The 16,796-nt window shown below is 42.7% G+C and overlaps 1 protein-coding gene across 2 annotated transcripts in view; it reads right to left on the bottom strand.

Annotated features, from left to right (window-relative positions):
- Positions 1-13,008: 13,008 nt before the first annotated feature.
- The window catches only part of SYT1 (synaptotagmin 1), a 520,416-nt gene continuing 516,628 nt past the window's right edge, over positions 13,009-16,796 (bottom strand). For both annotated transcript variants that reach the window (XM_032393709.1, XM_032393708.1), the window contains exon 11: positions 13,009-16,086. In XM_032393709.1, the coding sequence (XP_032249600.1) occupies positions 15,880-16,086 (207 nt within the window). In that variant the 3' untranslated portion in view covers positions 13,009-15,879. The remainder of the gene's footprint in view (positions 16,087-16,796) is intronic.

Raw genomic sequence — 16,796 nt, forward strand, 5'->3', positions numbered from 1 at the left:
ATTTCCTCAACTCAGTAAGACCACCATACTTTGTGTGGGCTCCCCACCTGTCTGCTGCTGCAGTCTGAAAGTTTCTCCAGAAAGCTGGGATGATCATATGGTTCATTTTGTTTGTTTCTCTTTCTCAGTGAGCTCAGTCCTGTTTATTCTGTTGTCCAACATCTGAAAACAGTCATTTTACATATTTTTTCTACTTTGATACTTGTGTATTGGGGCGGGGGCGGGGGGGAAGCTAGGCCACTGGCATTTACTCTCATGATGGCCAGAAGCATGTATTTGATATGCATTATGGAGAGTCTGATTGGTTACCCAGTAGCCATTTCCAGCCCCCTTTTCCCTTGCCCACCTCCCGACTGCAGACTGAAAAAGTCAGACATTGGCTTAACATCAGGGAAATGCAAGTCGACCACAGTGAGGTATCTGCAGCAAGGGATGATTCTGGACCTCGTCTAACCAGTGAGACATAGGAAAATTCTGGGAGGCTTCTAGAAAGACAACTTAACTCCCTGATAAAAGGAGAGAGACACTAAAGGAGGGCCTGGCCTACTTTTACTTTGGTATGTGAGCACTTGGTATCTTGAGTGACGACAGCCATCTTGGATAATGAGGCAACAAACCCAAGGACAAAAAGCCAGCCCACTGAGGATGTTGAAGAGAAAAGATAAAAAGAATCTGAAGACTTAAAAACATCTTTAAGTAATGAACCAATCCTGAGACTGCCTCCCTTTGGACTTCACGCTATATGAAACTCCGTGCCCTTATGTGTGAAGTCTCTATTAGTTTTTGTTATTTTGTTATTTGCAGCCAGAGCATTCCTATCTGATGTAGGATTTAAATATTTTGTCTTCCACCAAAGAAGACATCCAGATGGCCAACAGACACATGAAAAGATGCTCAACATCACTCATGATCAGGGAAATGCAAATCAAAACCACAGTGAGGTATCACCTCACACCTGTCGGAATGGCTGAAACAAAAACACAAGAAACAAGTGATGGCGAAGATGTGGAGAAAAAGGAGCTGTTGTGCTGGTGGTAGGAGTGTGAATTGGTATAGCTAGTGGAAAACAGTGGGGAGGTTCCTCAAAAAATTAAAAATAGAACTACCTGACGATCCAGGAATCACACTACTGGGTATTTACCCAAAGAATACAAAAACACTAATTCAAAGGGATATATGCACCCCTATGTTTAGAGCAGCATTATTTACAAAAGCCAAAATATGGAAGCAGCCCAAGTGTCCATCAATGGATGAGTGGATAAAGAAAATGTGGTATGTATATACAATGGAATATTACTCAGCCATTAAAAAAGAATGAAATCTTGCCATTTGCAACAACATGGATGGATCTAGAGAGCATAATGCTAAATGAAATAGGACAGTCAGAGAAAGACAAATACCGTATGATTTCACTCATATATGGAATTTAAGAAAAAAAACAAATGAACAAAGAAAAAAAAGACCAAGAAACCCCCAAAACCAAACCCTTAACTATAGAGAACAAACTGATGGTTACGAGAGGAGGAGTGGGTGGGGGATGGGTGAAGTAGATGAAGGAGATTAAGATATACTTACCATGATGAGCGCTGAGTAATGTATAGAATTGTTGAATCACTATATTGTATACCTAAAACTAATATAACACTGTATGTTAGCTATACTGGAATTAAAATAAAAAATAAAAAAAATTTAAAAAGTATTTAATGATAAAAAATATTTTGTTTTCCAAATGATTGGGCAATCATAAAACATTCTATTAAAAATGTATTGAAATGGCTACTTCCTCATATAGTAAATTCTTATATATGTTTTGGTCTCTATATGGGCTTTTTTTATTCTATTCCATTGGTTTATCTGTATAGTATGGTGACTAAATTTTTAATATCTGGTAGGGTAGAAGTTACTACTGCCCTTAACTTATGAATTATGATATTTCTTTCCAACTTTATGATACTCTTAGTCCAATTTTTTGGTAATTTAAAAAGTGATTTAGCAGAACAACATACTTTTTATGTCTTTAAGGGTTATAAGACTGGTAAAGACTTGGGAAAACATGTAGACATTACCTAAGGTTTTCTGGAAAGAAGACGAAGACTGTTGGTAGTTTGCAAGTTTCTTTACAACATGACAATGTTGCATAGAGATAATAACATCAAGGGCAATGTGATTTTAGAAAAACAAACCAAAGGAAACATTTATGTCAAAGTCAAACAGCTGCTTTCTGTATGGGTTGAAAAAAAATGCAATTTGAAAGTTGAAATCAACAGCTCCAAAAACATTAGCAAATGGGGAAATAGAGTTGTACAGTAATAAGAAAAAATAATGCCCCGTTCCCATTCTGCATGAATGATAAGCAATTAGTTTGCTTTCTGAGACTGATGGTGTGACAGGAACCTGAGAGAAGCAGGCCCTTTGGTTTGCTAATGGAAGCTGTCAGTCAGGAAGGATGTTTTGCTTGGCAGTTGATTGGGGAGGGGTTAAATGAACTGAAAATATCGGTAATTTTTGCTGCTTTTCCATTTATTGTAACAGCAATTGTCTGCATTTTTTTCTTCTGCCAGTTCTAAAGCCTAGATTTAAATAATTATCCATGTAAGAGAAAATGATTTTGAATGGCAAAAGGGCAACTAGGATTTGAAACCACTAGCTCTTTGAAGGATAAGATTCTCATCTGAAAATTAGCTAACATGGTTGATCAGTCTCGAAAGATGCCTCTAAAAATCTGCTAGAACTAAACACTGCAGTTCTGAAAAAATAATATTGAATACATGGTTATCTAGCTTTTTCTTAATTATTCAGCCTAACATAGTACTAATTCTTTGAGTCAAATATATATTTCTTGTCCAGTATTTTATTTTTATTGAGTGTGTGCCAGGCACTGTTTTAGATGCTAGAGATACAGAAATTAGCAAAGCAAATGAAAGGCTTATCCTTATGGATACATTTCTTTGAGAAGAAACACCCAGTAAACATAAACCAGAAAGTATTTAGTGCCAGATGGTATTTTTTATGGAGAAAAATAAAGCAGTATAAGGGGGATAGAGGGTGATGGCATCGAGAGAGTGAAAGTTGATATTTAGGTAAGGACCTAAGGAAAATGAAAGAATAAGATATATATATAAATATATATATATTAAATAAATATATATAAGACTCTTACCTGGTCTCCAGAAGAAACAGCCCTGCCAAAACATCACTGTAGCCTAATGAGACCTGTGTCAGACTTTTGAACTACAGAAAAGTAAGATAATAAATTTGTGTTGTTTTAAGCCAATAAGTTGGAAATAATTTGTATGGCTGTCATAGGAAAGGAATGTACTCAATATACCTCCTAAATGATAATCTCCATATGAAATCAATATAAAAATTATTAATGAGATACTTACATTCTTTTTGTTATACTTAGTCTTTGAAACTTGGTGTGTATTTTACACGTACAGCACATATCAACTTGGACTAGACCCATTTCAAATTGCTCAGTAGCCCCACGTGGCTAGTAACTATTATTTTGGACATTGCACTTCTAACCGGTATGGTGAGGACAGGGCAGAGCAGTTAATACAAGGAAGACATCTGTGATGGTTAATTTTATGTGTCAGTTTTCTGGGTCAGAGAGCTCAGATATTTGGTTAAACAGTACTCTGGATGTTTCTTTGGAGGTGTTTTTTTTGGATGAGATTAACCGTTAAATGGACTTTGAGTAAAGCCGATTACCCTCCATAGTATGGATGGGCCTCATCCAATCAGTTGAAGGCCTTAACAGAACAAAGACTGACCTCTCCTGAGCAAGAAGGAATTCTGCCCGAAGACCATCTTTGGACTTGAACTGCAACTCTTTCCTGAGTCTCCACAATCATGTGAGCCATTTCCTTAAAACAAATCTCTCTCTATGTATACACACACATCCTATTGGTTCTGTTTCTCTGGAGAACCCTGACTGATAGAGCATGTATTAGAGACAAAGTGTAGACACACACCCTGTGTAAACCTCCTCGTCTCCCTGTGTCCATAATCCAGAGTTTTATAGAATAGTGATCAATCTGAGACTGGGTAAATGGGGTGCTATACTGCCCTGGCTGCTGAGGTGGGGGGACTGGAAGGGAAGGGTCTGTGTTGGGACAGGCTTTGGAAAGAGAGAGCATATTCTGTTTCAAGTAAGAGAAAGGGCTGGATGGTCTGATCTATGGCGCTGGGAAGGCTGGTTTCACTTGGGTTGAAACATTTTGAGTTCTCTCGAGGGGATGGGCCCTATATTAGTCGGCCAGGGCTCCCATAACGCCACAGTACCACAGATCGGGTGGCTTAAACAATAGAAATTTATTTTCTCACAGTTCTGGGGACTAGAAGCCCATGATCAAGGTGCCAGCAGAGTTGGTCTCCTCTGAGGGCACTCTCTCCTTGGCTTGCAGATGGCCACCCACTTGCAGTCTGCCCACTGTCTTCCCTCCGTGTGCACACACACCTGATGTGCCCTTGTGCGGCCTAATCTTTATTAAACAAGAACACCAGTCAGATTGGATTGTGGCCCACCCACAGGGGCTCATTTTAACTTAACCATCTCTTTCAAGGCCCTATCTCCAAATATAATCACATTCTCAAGTGCTGGGAGCTATGGCTCTAACATAGGAATTTGGGGGGAGCACATTTGCAGTTCATAATGTGATCCCAGTTCAATTTCCCCTCACAGACTCCCAACCAAAGAATTAGCATTTAGTTCAGAGTAAGTATTGAATAAATATGTAGAAATGGTATACGTGTGCCAAAAGAACTCTTGGTGAAGTAGGAGGATGTTTTCAGGATAAAAAAGCAGGTCTAGGTGCGTCTGAGGTCACGGTGTGTTCCAGGGGTGGGGACGCAAAAGAGACGGACGGCTTCACCCTGGCTGTGGGGTCGCAAGCAGGGAGCCCCCTGGCTGGGGGCACTGCAGAAGTGAATGAATCCCTCAGCCCATAAATTACTCTCCCAGGCCTGCCTCATTTGAGTCCCTGGGTCTGGGCCTGGCTGTGAGAAGCCCAGCAGCACATATCTAAGGGCAACGTGAGGAAGTGAGGCAATCATGATACCGACAAGAATTTAGGCACCTATCTTCCAACTCCTTCTGATAATTTATAAATCATCTGACTATCTCGCCTTTGCTGGAGGAGGCATTGCTTTAATCTGAAATGTGTTCATTTTCCCCTGAATTAAAAAAAAAAATTCTACTGTGTGTTCAAGGAAAGTGGTGAATCTTTCAGACATTGTTACTTTAAAGAGCATTGTTGTTTGCCTCAGGGTCAGAGAGGCATCTGGGGGTAGAAGGAACTGTGTGTGGGCTAGAAGGATCCAGCAATAGCGAACTGAGCCTGACAATAGGTTGTGCTTCACAGAGAGAGTGACCGTGCAGTGCATTTGGAAATAAATTTCGCATTTCTCCTTCCCCAAATTGCCTGAGTCTCTCCACACCCTTCCTTCCCCTCTCTCCCCAGCTGTAGGACTTTGTCAGGGAATTTCAGGTGGAGGGGACAGCCTAAGTGAAGGCACGGAGATGGGAGAACCCGTGGATGGGGTTAGAAAGAATTGTGTGGCTAGCATATGGGGCAGGGCTTGGAGGACAGTGGGGGAGGTGGTTCATATCAGGGGGCGGCATTGAATGGGGACACTGAAGAATTTAAACATTGATCTGTAAGGAAGAGGAACACGAGAGGCTTTTAAGAAGAGTGACATAACTTGAATCTAGTCAGCAAATTATATATAGCTGCCTGTTTTTGTATGGCCCATGAGCTACAAAGAGTTTTTACATTTTTGAAGGGTTGGAAAGAAAGGAAGGAAGGATGGATAGACAAAGAGAAGAGATTACCCACAAAATCCCGACTATTTACAATCTGTCTCTTTATAGGTAAAGTTTGCCAAATCCAGACTAGATTAAAAAAAATAATAACTACCATTTATTAAATGCTTATTCAATGCCAGATTTTAATATCTGTTATTTTGAATTTGCAAAATTAGGGACTTGTCCTGGGTAATTCAGCTAAGTGGATGAACCAGGACTGGAGCCCAGGCTGCCAACTGTCAAGCTGACAGTAAGAACCAGAGGAGGTGAGGGTGGGCACGGGGAGGGTTCTTGTGAGGCTCCTTGACCCTGAAGGTGAGATACGATGCAAGTCTGCGTGAGGCACGTGATGGTGGAAATAGAAAGCAGGGAGCAAGCGAAGAAGCTCCACGATGCAGACTACAGGATTTGACATGCAGGTGAGGGGGAAGAAGGAGTCACCTCTGAACACTTGTCTTCCTGGGCCATTCTCTTCTGTAGGGTTCTCTCCTGACACCCTCTCTCCTCAGGCTCTCCACCAATGGTTTTCTCATGCCACGGATTTTTTAACCAAGCTGCCTGGACTAGTGACAAGGACAGCAGTCCCCAAATGGAGAGACTCCTATTCCCGCTCCGGACCTGTCATTACCTAGGCACATGACCCTCTACAGCTGCCAGACATTAAAAGCACAATGCCCACGGTTGGGGACACTGTGGGAAAACCGGAACACATAACACCAATGGCAGTGTATTTTGGAAGAAGCTGCCAAGAAACCAAGTTGGAAAATTCTGGAGACTTATCCTAAGAAAATAAACAGATAAAATCTATTTAATAATAGATATTGATCGAGTAATAGAAAAATAAATAAGATCTCACTAAAGTATCCACTGCAATGTTATTTATGTAAGAAATTCCTTAGTAACAACTTAAATATCTGATATTAGGGAAATGGTTGATTAAGTTTTTGTTTATCTGCCTGAAGAAAAGTCAGACGGCCATTAAAAATAGAAGTTGTAGGGGCACATGGGTGGCTCAGTCAGTTGAGCATCTGACTCTTGGTTTTGGCTGGGGTGATGATCTTGGGGTCATGGGATCGAGCCCAGCGTGGGCTCAGTGCTCAGTGGGGTGTTTGCTTGGGACTCTCTCTCCCTCTCCTTCTGCCCTTCCCCTCCCCTCAAATAAATAAATAAATCTTAAAAAAAAAAAAAAAAGGAATTGTAAAGACTGTGACAACATGAAAAAAGGCTTGTTTTTCACATTAAGTGAAAGAAATTGATACTAAATTGTACACTATGAGTAAAACTATTTAAAAGGTGGATGTCGGGCGCCTGGGTGGCTCAGATGGTTAGGCGTCTGCCTTCGGCTCAGGTCGTGATCTCAGGGTCCTGGGATCGAGTCCCGCGTCGGGCTCCCTGCTCCTTGGGAGCCTGCTTCTCCCTCTGCTTCTCTCTCTCTGTCTCTAATGAATAAATAAATAAAATCTTGAAAAAAAATAAAAAATAAAAAATAAAAGGTGGATGTATGGGGCACCTGGGTGGCTCAGATGGTTAAGCGTCTGCCTTCAGCTCAGGGCATGATCTCAGGGTCCTGGGATCGAGCCCCATATCAGGCTCCTGGCTCAGCGAGGAGTTTGCTTCTCCCTCTCCCTCTGCCTCTCTCCCCTGCTCATATTCCCTCTCTCTCTCTCTCTCTGTCGCATGAATTTAAAAAAAAAAAATTAAAAGGTGGATGTATATGGACCTATATGTAAAAACAAGAATGTGTAGGGTGATTTTTTCCTCTTTCTTTTTTTTTTTTTTTTTTAAAGATTTTATTTATTTGAGAGAGAAAGAGTGCAAGAGCAGGGCGGCGTGGCAGAGGGAGAGGGAGCCTGATGTGGGACTCGATCCCAGGACCCTGGGATCATGACCTGAGCCCATGTCAGATACTTAACGACTGAGCCACCCAGGTGTCCCAGATTTTTTCTTATTTCCCTTTCTTACTGTCCAGTTTCTATAACATTTTAAAATGAACTCAAGAATCTAAAATCATGTTAATGTCTCAATGCTTTCAAAAAAAGTCTGCTTAAAAAAATATAGCAGAGGGGCGCCTGGGTGGCTCAGTTGTTAAGCATCTGTCTTCAGCTCAGGTCATGGTCCCAGGGTCCTGGGATCGAGCCCCGCATCGGGCTCCCTGCTCAGGGGGAGGCCTGCTTCTCCCTCTCCCACTCCCCCTGCTTGTGTTCCCTCTCTCACTGTGTCTGTCTCTGTCAAATAAATAAATAAAATCTTTAAAAAAAAAATATAGCAGATGATTGGTTTTCCTGACAATAAATAGCAAGGTGAATAGATGTTTTCAGATAATTGAAAAATGCTGCATACTTCTAAAATTTTCTTTCCAATAATGATGTGTTGTTGTTGTTGTTGTTTTGTAAGTAGTCTCCACGCCCAGCATGGAGCCCAACTCGGGGCCCAAACTCCTGACGCTGCCAGACACTTAACTGACTGAGCCACCCAGGCGCCCCTGCGATAGTGTTTTTGGTCCCAGGGAAGAATGACCAGGCTATCGCTGTGGCCTGAGTTTATGCCTTCAGGGTCTCTCCTCTTAGGGTGGAGGTATACTGGGTGCCAAAGAGTAGATGCCTGTTGTTTTTGTCTGCCCAGCGTTCACTTTTCTTTCTTGGTAGTAGCACTTCGATTTTCCTTTGAGGAACTGTCCGTATGCCATGGTGGCTCTAGGGCTGGGGACATACCCTAGGTTTGGCCAAAGTGAGCACGACATGATCATTTTAAGGAAGGCATGTGACCCAAGCATGTACATCAGGTCTGGGAACTGTGGTGATATAATTGTGCAAGTAGCACTCTCGGCAAGCACGCCAGGCTGGAAGAATATGAGCTTGGAGCTGCTCGGGGCCATCTGTGCTGCCACGTGGTGACACTGGACTCGATAATGAAGTCAGTGCTGAGATGGTAGCGTTGGGGGTGGGAGGAGGAGAGCGGCAGAGAGAAAGAGGGAGAGGGAGAATGAATGGGGATGGTAACATTGTCTGAGGCCCTCGATCAAGCCGTTCTCGAATGCAGTCATTCTTTCCTGGTCTCTGTCTCTGTCTTTCTCTCTTCCTCTCCCCATTTCTTCTTTCCCTCTCTCTTTTCTTTAATCCAATTTAAATTGGGTTCCTTCCACAGACGACTCAAACAATCCTGCCCATAAAGGATGTCAACACTTCGCTGTACTCCGAGTCAGGAGGCAGTAAGAAGGTGACAGAGGTAAAGTGGACAGCCGAAAAGGAAGTGACTTGTTTGCTACGAGGTGCTTTGTAACCTGTGTGTGGCGGGCCAGCCGCAAGTACATTTTGCACAGCAGAAAAAGCCTTGCTGGCAGGATGGCTAATGTCAAAGAAAAGGGATGAGTGTGGGAACTTTAGCGATGTGTATTGGTGGGGGAGGGTAAAAAAATCAATAAGTCTGAAATGCAGATTTTAAAAATGCAAGGAACTTGGAGCCAGCCTTGGAACTTCGATCACACAAATCATCAGCAGGTTTGCATGGTGTTTTTATTACTGCTCCCTCTTGATGGTTCCTCCTACATAATTATTACTCTGTATGCTTTGGAAAATTTCTTTGTACATTTAGGATCAGGCTATTTCTCATCTTTATTTTCCTGCTCTTTTACCTTCTTATTCCAAAGTCACTGACTGTTTTACCGTAAAAATTTTTGTGCAGCTTAAATCACTTGCTAAACATCAAAGAGTCCTGTGCATTGGTAATAAAGATGTTTTGCAGGCTGGGGATAACGGCAGTCATGGTTGGAATTTTCAAATCTATAATAGTAAACTCTCCACATAAATCGAATAAGAATGTGATTCCTATACATCTGTTTCATCAGGGGTGGGATGACTTGTGTGGCTCAGATAGGAACCCCTGAATCCTCCAAGGAAGAAACGAGAGCATTTAGAAAGTCTATGCAGCTGCTAAAAGTTTAGCTAATGTAATGGACTGAGTGTTTGTGTCTCCCCTGCCACCCCACCCCCCGGAACTCTTATGTGGAAATCCTAACCATCATTGCCATTGTAGTAGGAGGTGGGGTCTTTAAGAGGTGATTAGGTCATGAGGGTGGAGGCCTCATGAATGAGATTAGTGCCCTGATAAAAGAGACCCCAGAGAGCAACCTCATGGTGACACACGGCAAGAAGATGGCCTCCCACCAGACACTGGATCTGCTGGTGCTCTGGTCTTGGACTTCCCATCCTCCAGAACTGTGAGAAATAAATATATGTTGCTGAAACCACTGTCTACGGTACTGTCGTTACAGCAGCGTGAAGGGACTAAGACATTTAGCGTACTGGTCTTTTGCCTGCTTGTCCTCCGCCCTCATTCCCACCTTCCGGTCCTCTGCTATGTACTTGGGCGGTGGGCTCTAAGACCCAGCAGACTATTCCCTAAACTTCCTTACCAGCTGACTCTGATTCAGTTTTCCCAGTGGGAAGCCCTGGTTGAACGGAAAGGTAGGGGGAGAGGAGAAAAAATCTTCTTGCTTCTAGCTTCCGTTGGCTTTCCTCTAGCCATAGTGGGGCTGCTACTGGATCAGGATCTGTGGCATTCCCAGAATGGCCGGTGTGAAGCCTCTTTGTTGGTCCCAGCACCAGCACCTGATACCCTTTGGTGGTTCCAGAAAGAAGGGGCCCCATGGTACCTCCCCCAGGTTCTAGCCCCTCCTTTAGAGTTCTGGGGTATGGTAACACTATCTTCTCCATTTTGTTTTGTTTTGTTTTAAGATTTTATTTATTTATTTGAGAGAGAGAGCACACAAACAGGGGGACAGGCAGGGGCAGAGGGGGCCAAGCAGACTCCATGCTGAGCAGGGAGCCCGACTCGGGGCTTGATCCCAGGACCCCGAGATCATGCCTTGAGCTGAAGTCAGGCACTTAACCGACTGAGCCACCAGGCACCCCTCCATTTTGTTTACCCAGCCTTATCCTGGTGTTTATGGACTGAATTGTGCCCTGCCCCCCCCAAATTCATATGTTGAAGTCCTAACCCCCAGTACCTCAGAATGTGACTTTATTTGGAGATAGGGTTCTTTTTTTTTTTTTTTAAGATTTTATTTATTTATTTGACAGAGACACAGCGAGAGAGGGAACACAAGCAGGGGGAGTGGGAGGGAGAAGCAGGCTTCCCGCTGAGCAGGGAGCCTGATGCGGGGCTTGATCCCAGGACCCTGGGATCATGACCTGAGCCGAAGGCAGTCGCTTAACGACTGAGCCACCCAGGCGCCCCAGAGATAGGGTTCTTAAAGAGGTAGTTAAATTAAACTGAGGTCATTAGGGTGGACCCCAATTCAATATGACTCATGTTCTTATAAGAAGGGGAGGTTAGGACCCAGACACAAAAAGAAGGAAGACCACGTGAAGACAATGGGACCAGATGACCATCTACAAGCCCAAGAGAGAGGCTTCAGAAGAAACCAACCCTGCTGACACCTCAGTCTAGGACTTCTGACTTCCAGAACTGTAAGAAAAGAAATTGTTGTTGTTTAGACCACCAGGTCGGTGGTATTTTATTAGGGCAACCCTAGCATACAACTACCGGTGGCATCTGTTAACTTCTAGGTTAACCCACAGTCTGTATGTGGCTTTCTCAGCCCTCTCTATGTGGCCAATTTCTTAAATTCCCTCTTTGAAATACCTGGAATAGTTTTGTTGTTCTAAAACACCTAATACATATCCTAAGTGTATGTATCTCAAACCTAAAAGCCTTTTGGGAAAACAGACATTGATAAAAGGTTGAGGTGGTTTTTTTTTGTTTTTGTTTTTGTTTTTTGTAATTAAGAAATATTCTTTAAATAGTTTTGTACCAAATTTTGAGAGCTATTTAAGAAAAACAAAATGCTCACTCTTGGAAACCACATATATTTAATGCCTATTTCTTTTCTTGTTTTGTTTTGTTTTTGCACCTAACCTTAGTGGGCCTTAAATTTCTTTTTCTCAACTTACATTTAGAACTCTGTCAACTGCTTCCTCAGCGTGCACGTAATTAAATGGCCTTTCCCCTGCCTGCCTAAGCAGTTTTGGCTCAATCCCTATCCTTATTCGACAGTGCCTAATAAAAGCTGGCTGAAGGGAATATGGTGTGGCCAGCCTGGATAATGAGATAAATTTTGCCACGGTCTTGCCCGCTCTCTGACTTGATAACTCCTACCAGTTCCTTTAGGACTTAACCTCTAAACTTTTCTTGCTATCTGCTCCCCCAAACAATGTGTTATACGCTGGGATCCTCAGGATACCGATTCTGAGACGAAGGGGGTTTACGGAGAAATGCTCTTGGGAAAAACCTCTGGAAAGGAGCGAGGAGAACGGATTGGGGAGAGGGAGAAGGTGACCGGCATTGCAGTTTCAATAGCCTTCTCAACTAACCCTTGGGGCTGGAAACTGAGATAGCGCTTCAGAGAGATCCTGCGTGGGCCATGGAATGTGGCCGGGGAGGCTGCCTGACCTTAGTTAGGCAGCTTCCTCCGTAGAGGGCAGAGGGACACAGCTGTGAGCTGCCATCAGGCAAGGCTTCTAGCAGCTGCAGGCTGAGTGCCTCAGTGTGGAAGGGGGATCAGGCTGGCACACTGTGGCGTCCACTGTGATTGGTCTAGAGAAGGTTCCCAGAGACTCAGGGTGCCATCGTTATGTATTGTGATGGTGTGTTCACGTGTCTGTGTGAGCCTGTGGGCTCCTTGGGGCCAGGGGTGCCTTATTACATCATCTGTTGTCTCTCCAGCCTCCAGTAAAAACATGGTACTCAATGTCGAGTCTAGTGGAGGAAAGATGTTTACTTGTTTTACCTAGTCACTGCGGGAGGCAGGGAATTTAATGCAGCATGCTACCCTCTGAGAACGGAATTTAAAAAGTCTTATTTTCAGTCCCAGTTTGGAGACACTATGTGACTCAGGCCGTAGAATAAAAACCCTGGAGGACACCTTGTGGGCAGAGCAGAAAGCCTGCATGTGTACCGGCTGAACTGCGGATAGACAGGAAGCGAGAAACTCCTGGAGACCGGGGAGCGCAGGGCAGGGTGGCCCGTGCTCTCTGGGCGTTGCTTCCGCATCAGTCACCGTTCTGTATGCACAGGCACGACTCAGGGCCCGGCAGTCAGCGCAGGCTTTTGTTCAGTGGCCACTGCTTCCCGTAGCCCCCGAAGTCCACAGGCCTCTGACCCAGCAGTCCAGGAAGGGAAAGACTTGAAAGGCGGCAGCATCAACAGGAAATAAAACATTTTTATTGAATATCCATGGAATATGTTAAGTCATTTTTAACAACAATCAGAAAACTACTGTGGGGTCACTACACAAAGTAAAACAAAATTTAAACCACCTCATCAAAAACGAAGGTAAATACAGCTAAAGTAGTTGGCTCGCGGGCCACGAGCCATATGGCAGAAGAGAACACCCCAACATTTCTACAAGGTACAGAGAAAACCCACACATAGAAACACTCAAGCAGGCAGTAAATATACACAAAGGCAACTAGGATCTTTCTAGAGCATCAGCTTCTAATACTTTACACAGCTTTGTCAGAAAGGTACATGTGGCCTATCTAAGGATGAATCTTGGTCTTTAAAGCAGGTTCGGTCACTGACTGGTGAAACATGGCATAGTCCCAACTAATTCTATGGTGACAGTCCCATGTCTGGCAGTGTTGCAAGAGAATGCATTAGTAGTACTTTAATGCGAGAAATAATGTGTATTCGGCAGCTCGAACCTGCTTGCCTGAAAGTGTTGTTTCAGTGTGAACAACTTAAAGCTGAATACAGTGAAATTAAATGTCAGTTTCTGATGTTGAAGGAATTTTTAAAAGTCAGTCGACTCCCTCTCTTTGGTAGGGTTTGGTCTTTTAAATTGGAAAGACTCTCATTTGACTCTGTTCAAACTGATATTCAATCTCACATCATGACTTGTGCATCTTCTGTTATCTATGTTTTTAAAAAGTACGGGCCATCCACAGAAGAGAGTTTATACTCCCTTGTCCTTTGTGTCTGTCCCAGTCCTGATGAGTTTGCCCTGACTGGGCTGAAAGGCCAAGAGCTTGCCTCTTCTTTGATGAGAAAAGAAGAATGACAGGAATTCTAGTTTTATCAGGAAACAGCCAACCTCGTGTGTGAAGCCTCACATCAGCCCTTTTTGAATTCTCTGTAGTTTTTAAAAAACGTGGCATGATATCCTAGAATCTGAACATGAGACTAATGCTTGGTTTTCCTCCATCTTGTTTTGGTATTCGCGAAGATAAACTTTCACCTCAGGGCATCACTGCTGTCTGTGGCCTAGGAGTTGAAATGGGTCACAGAAGCGCATGGATGCAGCGTGAGCTAATAGGCTGCCCTTCCACAAAGTGGTCGTCTACCAGAGTGGGGAAAAAATATGGAATATTGCACAGTGCTTGACAAAATGCTGTGTGTTCCACCCCATTCTATGTATCTTTCTTGTCCTATGCATAGCTTTTCAGTTCTGAATTGGTCCTTAGTAATGAGAACTGTTTGTGCTACACACACCTTGGGCAGTGCAGTAGAAGGGAATGGCAGTATTGTTACAACATCACTACGGAATAAATTGAGTGCTATCCACTGAGGAAACTACGTGTCTAAGCACACACGGCAGTCACAGTGTTACACAGAGCAGTCCTTGAAGACTCTTAGGGAATGACTAGTAGCTTCATAATAGTGCCATTTACTACATAATGACATTGAGAACATTTAAAAACTCCTCCTAAATCGAGCATCTAGTATACATAAGAGGTTGCTTCAGTTTGCTAGAACTTGTTCTTTGTATTGTTTCACCTTTTTTTTTTTTAAAGGACAAATTAAAACTTATTTAAGTAAAAAGAGCATATAAAAAGATCACTAGCTGTCTGTTTTGGCTTAATTGAAGTGCATTCAGAACTATGGCTAATTGTTTATTTTTTCATCTTTTGATGGGATTACAATACTGTCTGTTTACCACAAAGTAATTTTGTGTAATAAGCACAGATTGCTGTGTTAAAAATATTCTGCATTCCTTCTAATATGGTTTTGTATAATAAAATATTTTGTTACAAAGTCTAATGTGCAAACCTTTTGGAATTATTATAGGTATGAAATCTGGAGCAAAATTCACAGGATGCACATTTGTATAAAGGTGATAACGGAGAGCTACTTTTTTTTTCTTTTTAAATAGTCAGGCAATATTTCAGAAATGCTGACTTCTGCCCTCAGCTTCTTCCCACCCACCCCATCCCCAAACAAATGCACCCATACACACACCCAAACCCACCCACCCACCCACCCACCCACCCACACACGGAACACCATCATGTTGTTACTCTATATGCAGTTATATGAAATCACTGACTCCTGTTCAGTTGCTTCCTCAAATGTAAGAGTGAAGCCCTGGTTTTAGCTTTGTAGATATGTACAGACAGACGCTGTTCTGGTTTGTGGCTACGCTTCCTGGAGGTCAGTCTGGATGCTGCTCAGATCATGCTAATTTGCCTGTGAAGAAATTCTACAAAATTGGATTCACCCACCAAATATGTGGTGTCAGTGTATCTTGGTTCTCACATGGTCGATAGAAAGCTCAGGTTTAAGTTGTCCTTTAAGACGTCAGCTAGACTGTGCTAGTGCCTTACGAGTTGGTATTTTTGCTGGAATGCAGATAATACTATATTTACCGTATAATATATTATCAGCTCTCCTATATCTCAGTCAATTTACATAATTTAAAATAGAACATCTTATTAAAAACATCTAGATATACACAGATTAGGAAACGCTTACAACATACAAATACACAAACTAGAAATAAATCTTTAGCATACTGGTATATACAACAGTGTGATACAATAAATAATTTCAGTCATGCTCTATCTACACATCATATTGCTTAAAAGAAGAGTAGATTTGGAGGGCAGTGGCATGATGGAGGACTTAGGGGCTCTCTACGTTTAAATCTGTGCAAATTAAAACAGGATTTGGAGTACCACTGAATTGTGTTAGGAATGCATGGCTGGATAGATGAAAGGACCCATATTACTGAGGTATTTACAGATACTGGCTAAAGAGCACTATGTGGGCAAACGCAGAAAGGCTTCTTTCCTTTACTTCTTGACTGCCAGCATAGCATCAACTTCCTCCTCTACCTGGAGGGTGTGCCACTGGGCGATGGGTCGCCTGGGGTTGGCCAGCATGTCTGACCAGTGTCGCAGCTCCGCCCCGGTGCTGTTGTAGCCCACAAAGACTTTGCCGATGGCATCGTTCTTGCCAATCTTGTCATAGTCCAAAACAGTTACCACCACTTGCACTTTCTGAAAGAGAACACAAAAGAAACATTAATCACCCCACCCTCTTACAAAGCTGCCTTGAGATCTAAGCAACTGGAAATAAGAACCAGTCTCAAAACACCGGGCCAAGACTGAAAATGACTTGAACGTGAAAACCTGAGTCCAATCCCCCTTTCGCCATTACGACGTCACCGTCATCACCGTCTTCAGCTTCTTCAAAATACTGAATACACATTAAATTTTTTCGGGTATTTAGCACAATTCTTTTACATGAACTACTCAGTTACTTCTCACAATAGATCCTATTAAAAATACTGCCATTTCACAAAGAAGATGCCATGAAGTCTCCGGCCTGGGGTCATGTAAGGAATGAGTGGGTTGGTTTTCACAGTCCGTGCTATACTCCACCATGCCTTCTGTCTTTGTCAACTGTGTCCACCTCTAAGTCCATTTGTTTCAACTGTCTCATCAGCAAGATTTCTGGCATTGGTATTCGGGTACAATAATCACATTATTGTGAGTATTAAATGTGACAATAGAGTGAAAATCTTTAAAAAGTAATAACTAAAGATAATTTCCCCATTTATATATTTTCCCAATAAACATTTGCTGAGTAACTGTTGCATATCCAGCGCTGATCTCAAATGGAAATAACTTTTTAGGCCACACAAGATTTACTTCAGTTATTCCATTACATTGTGAGAGTTTATTTAATAACTTACTTTTTAGAACTG

The sequence above is a fragment of the Phoca vitulina genome, unplaced genomic scaffold (assembly GCF_004348235.1).
Source record: "Phoca vitulina isolate PV1807 unplaced genomic scaffold, GSC_HSeal_1.0 scaffold76, whole genome shotgun sequence".
In the NCBI taxonomy this organism is placed as follows: domain Eukaryota; kingdom Metazoa; phylum Chordata; class Mammalia; order Carnivora; family Phocidae; genus Phoca; species Phoca vitulina.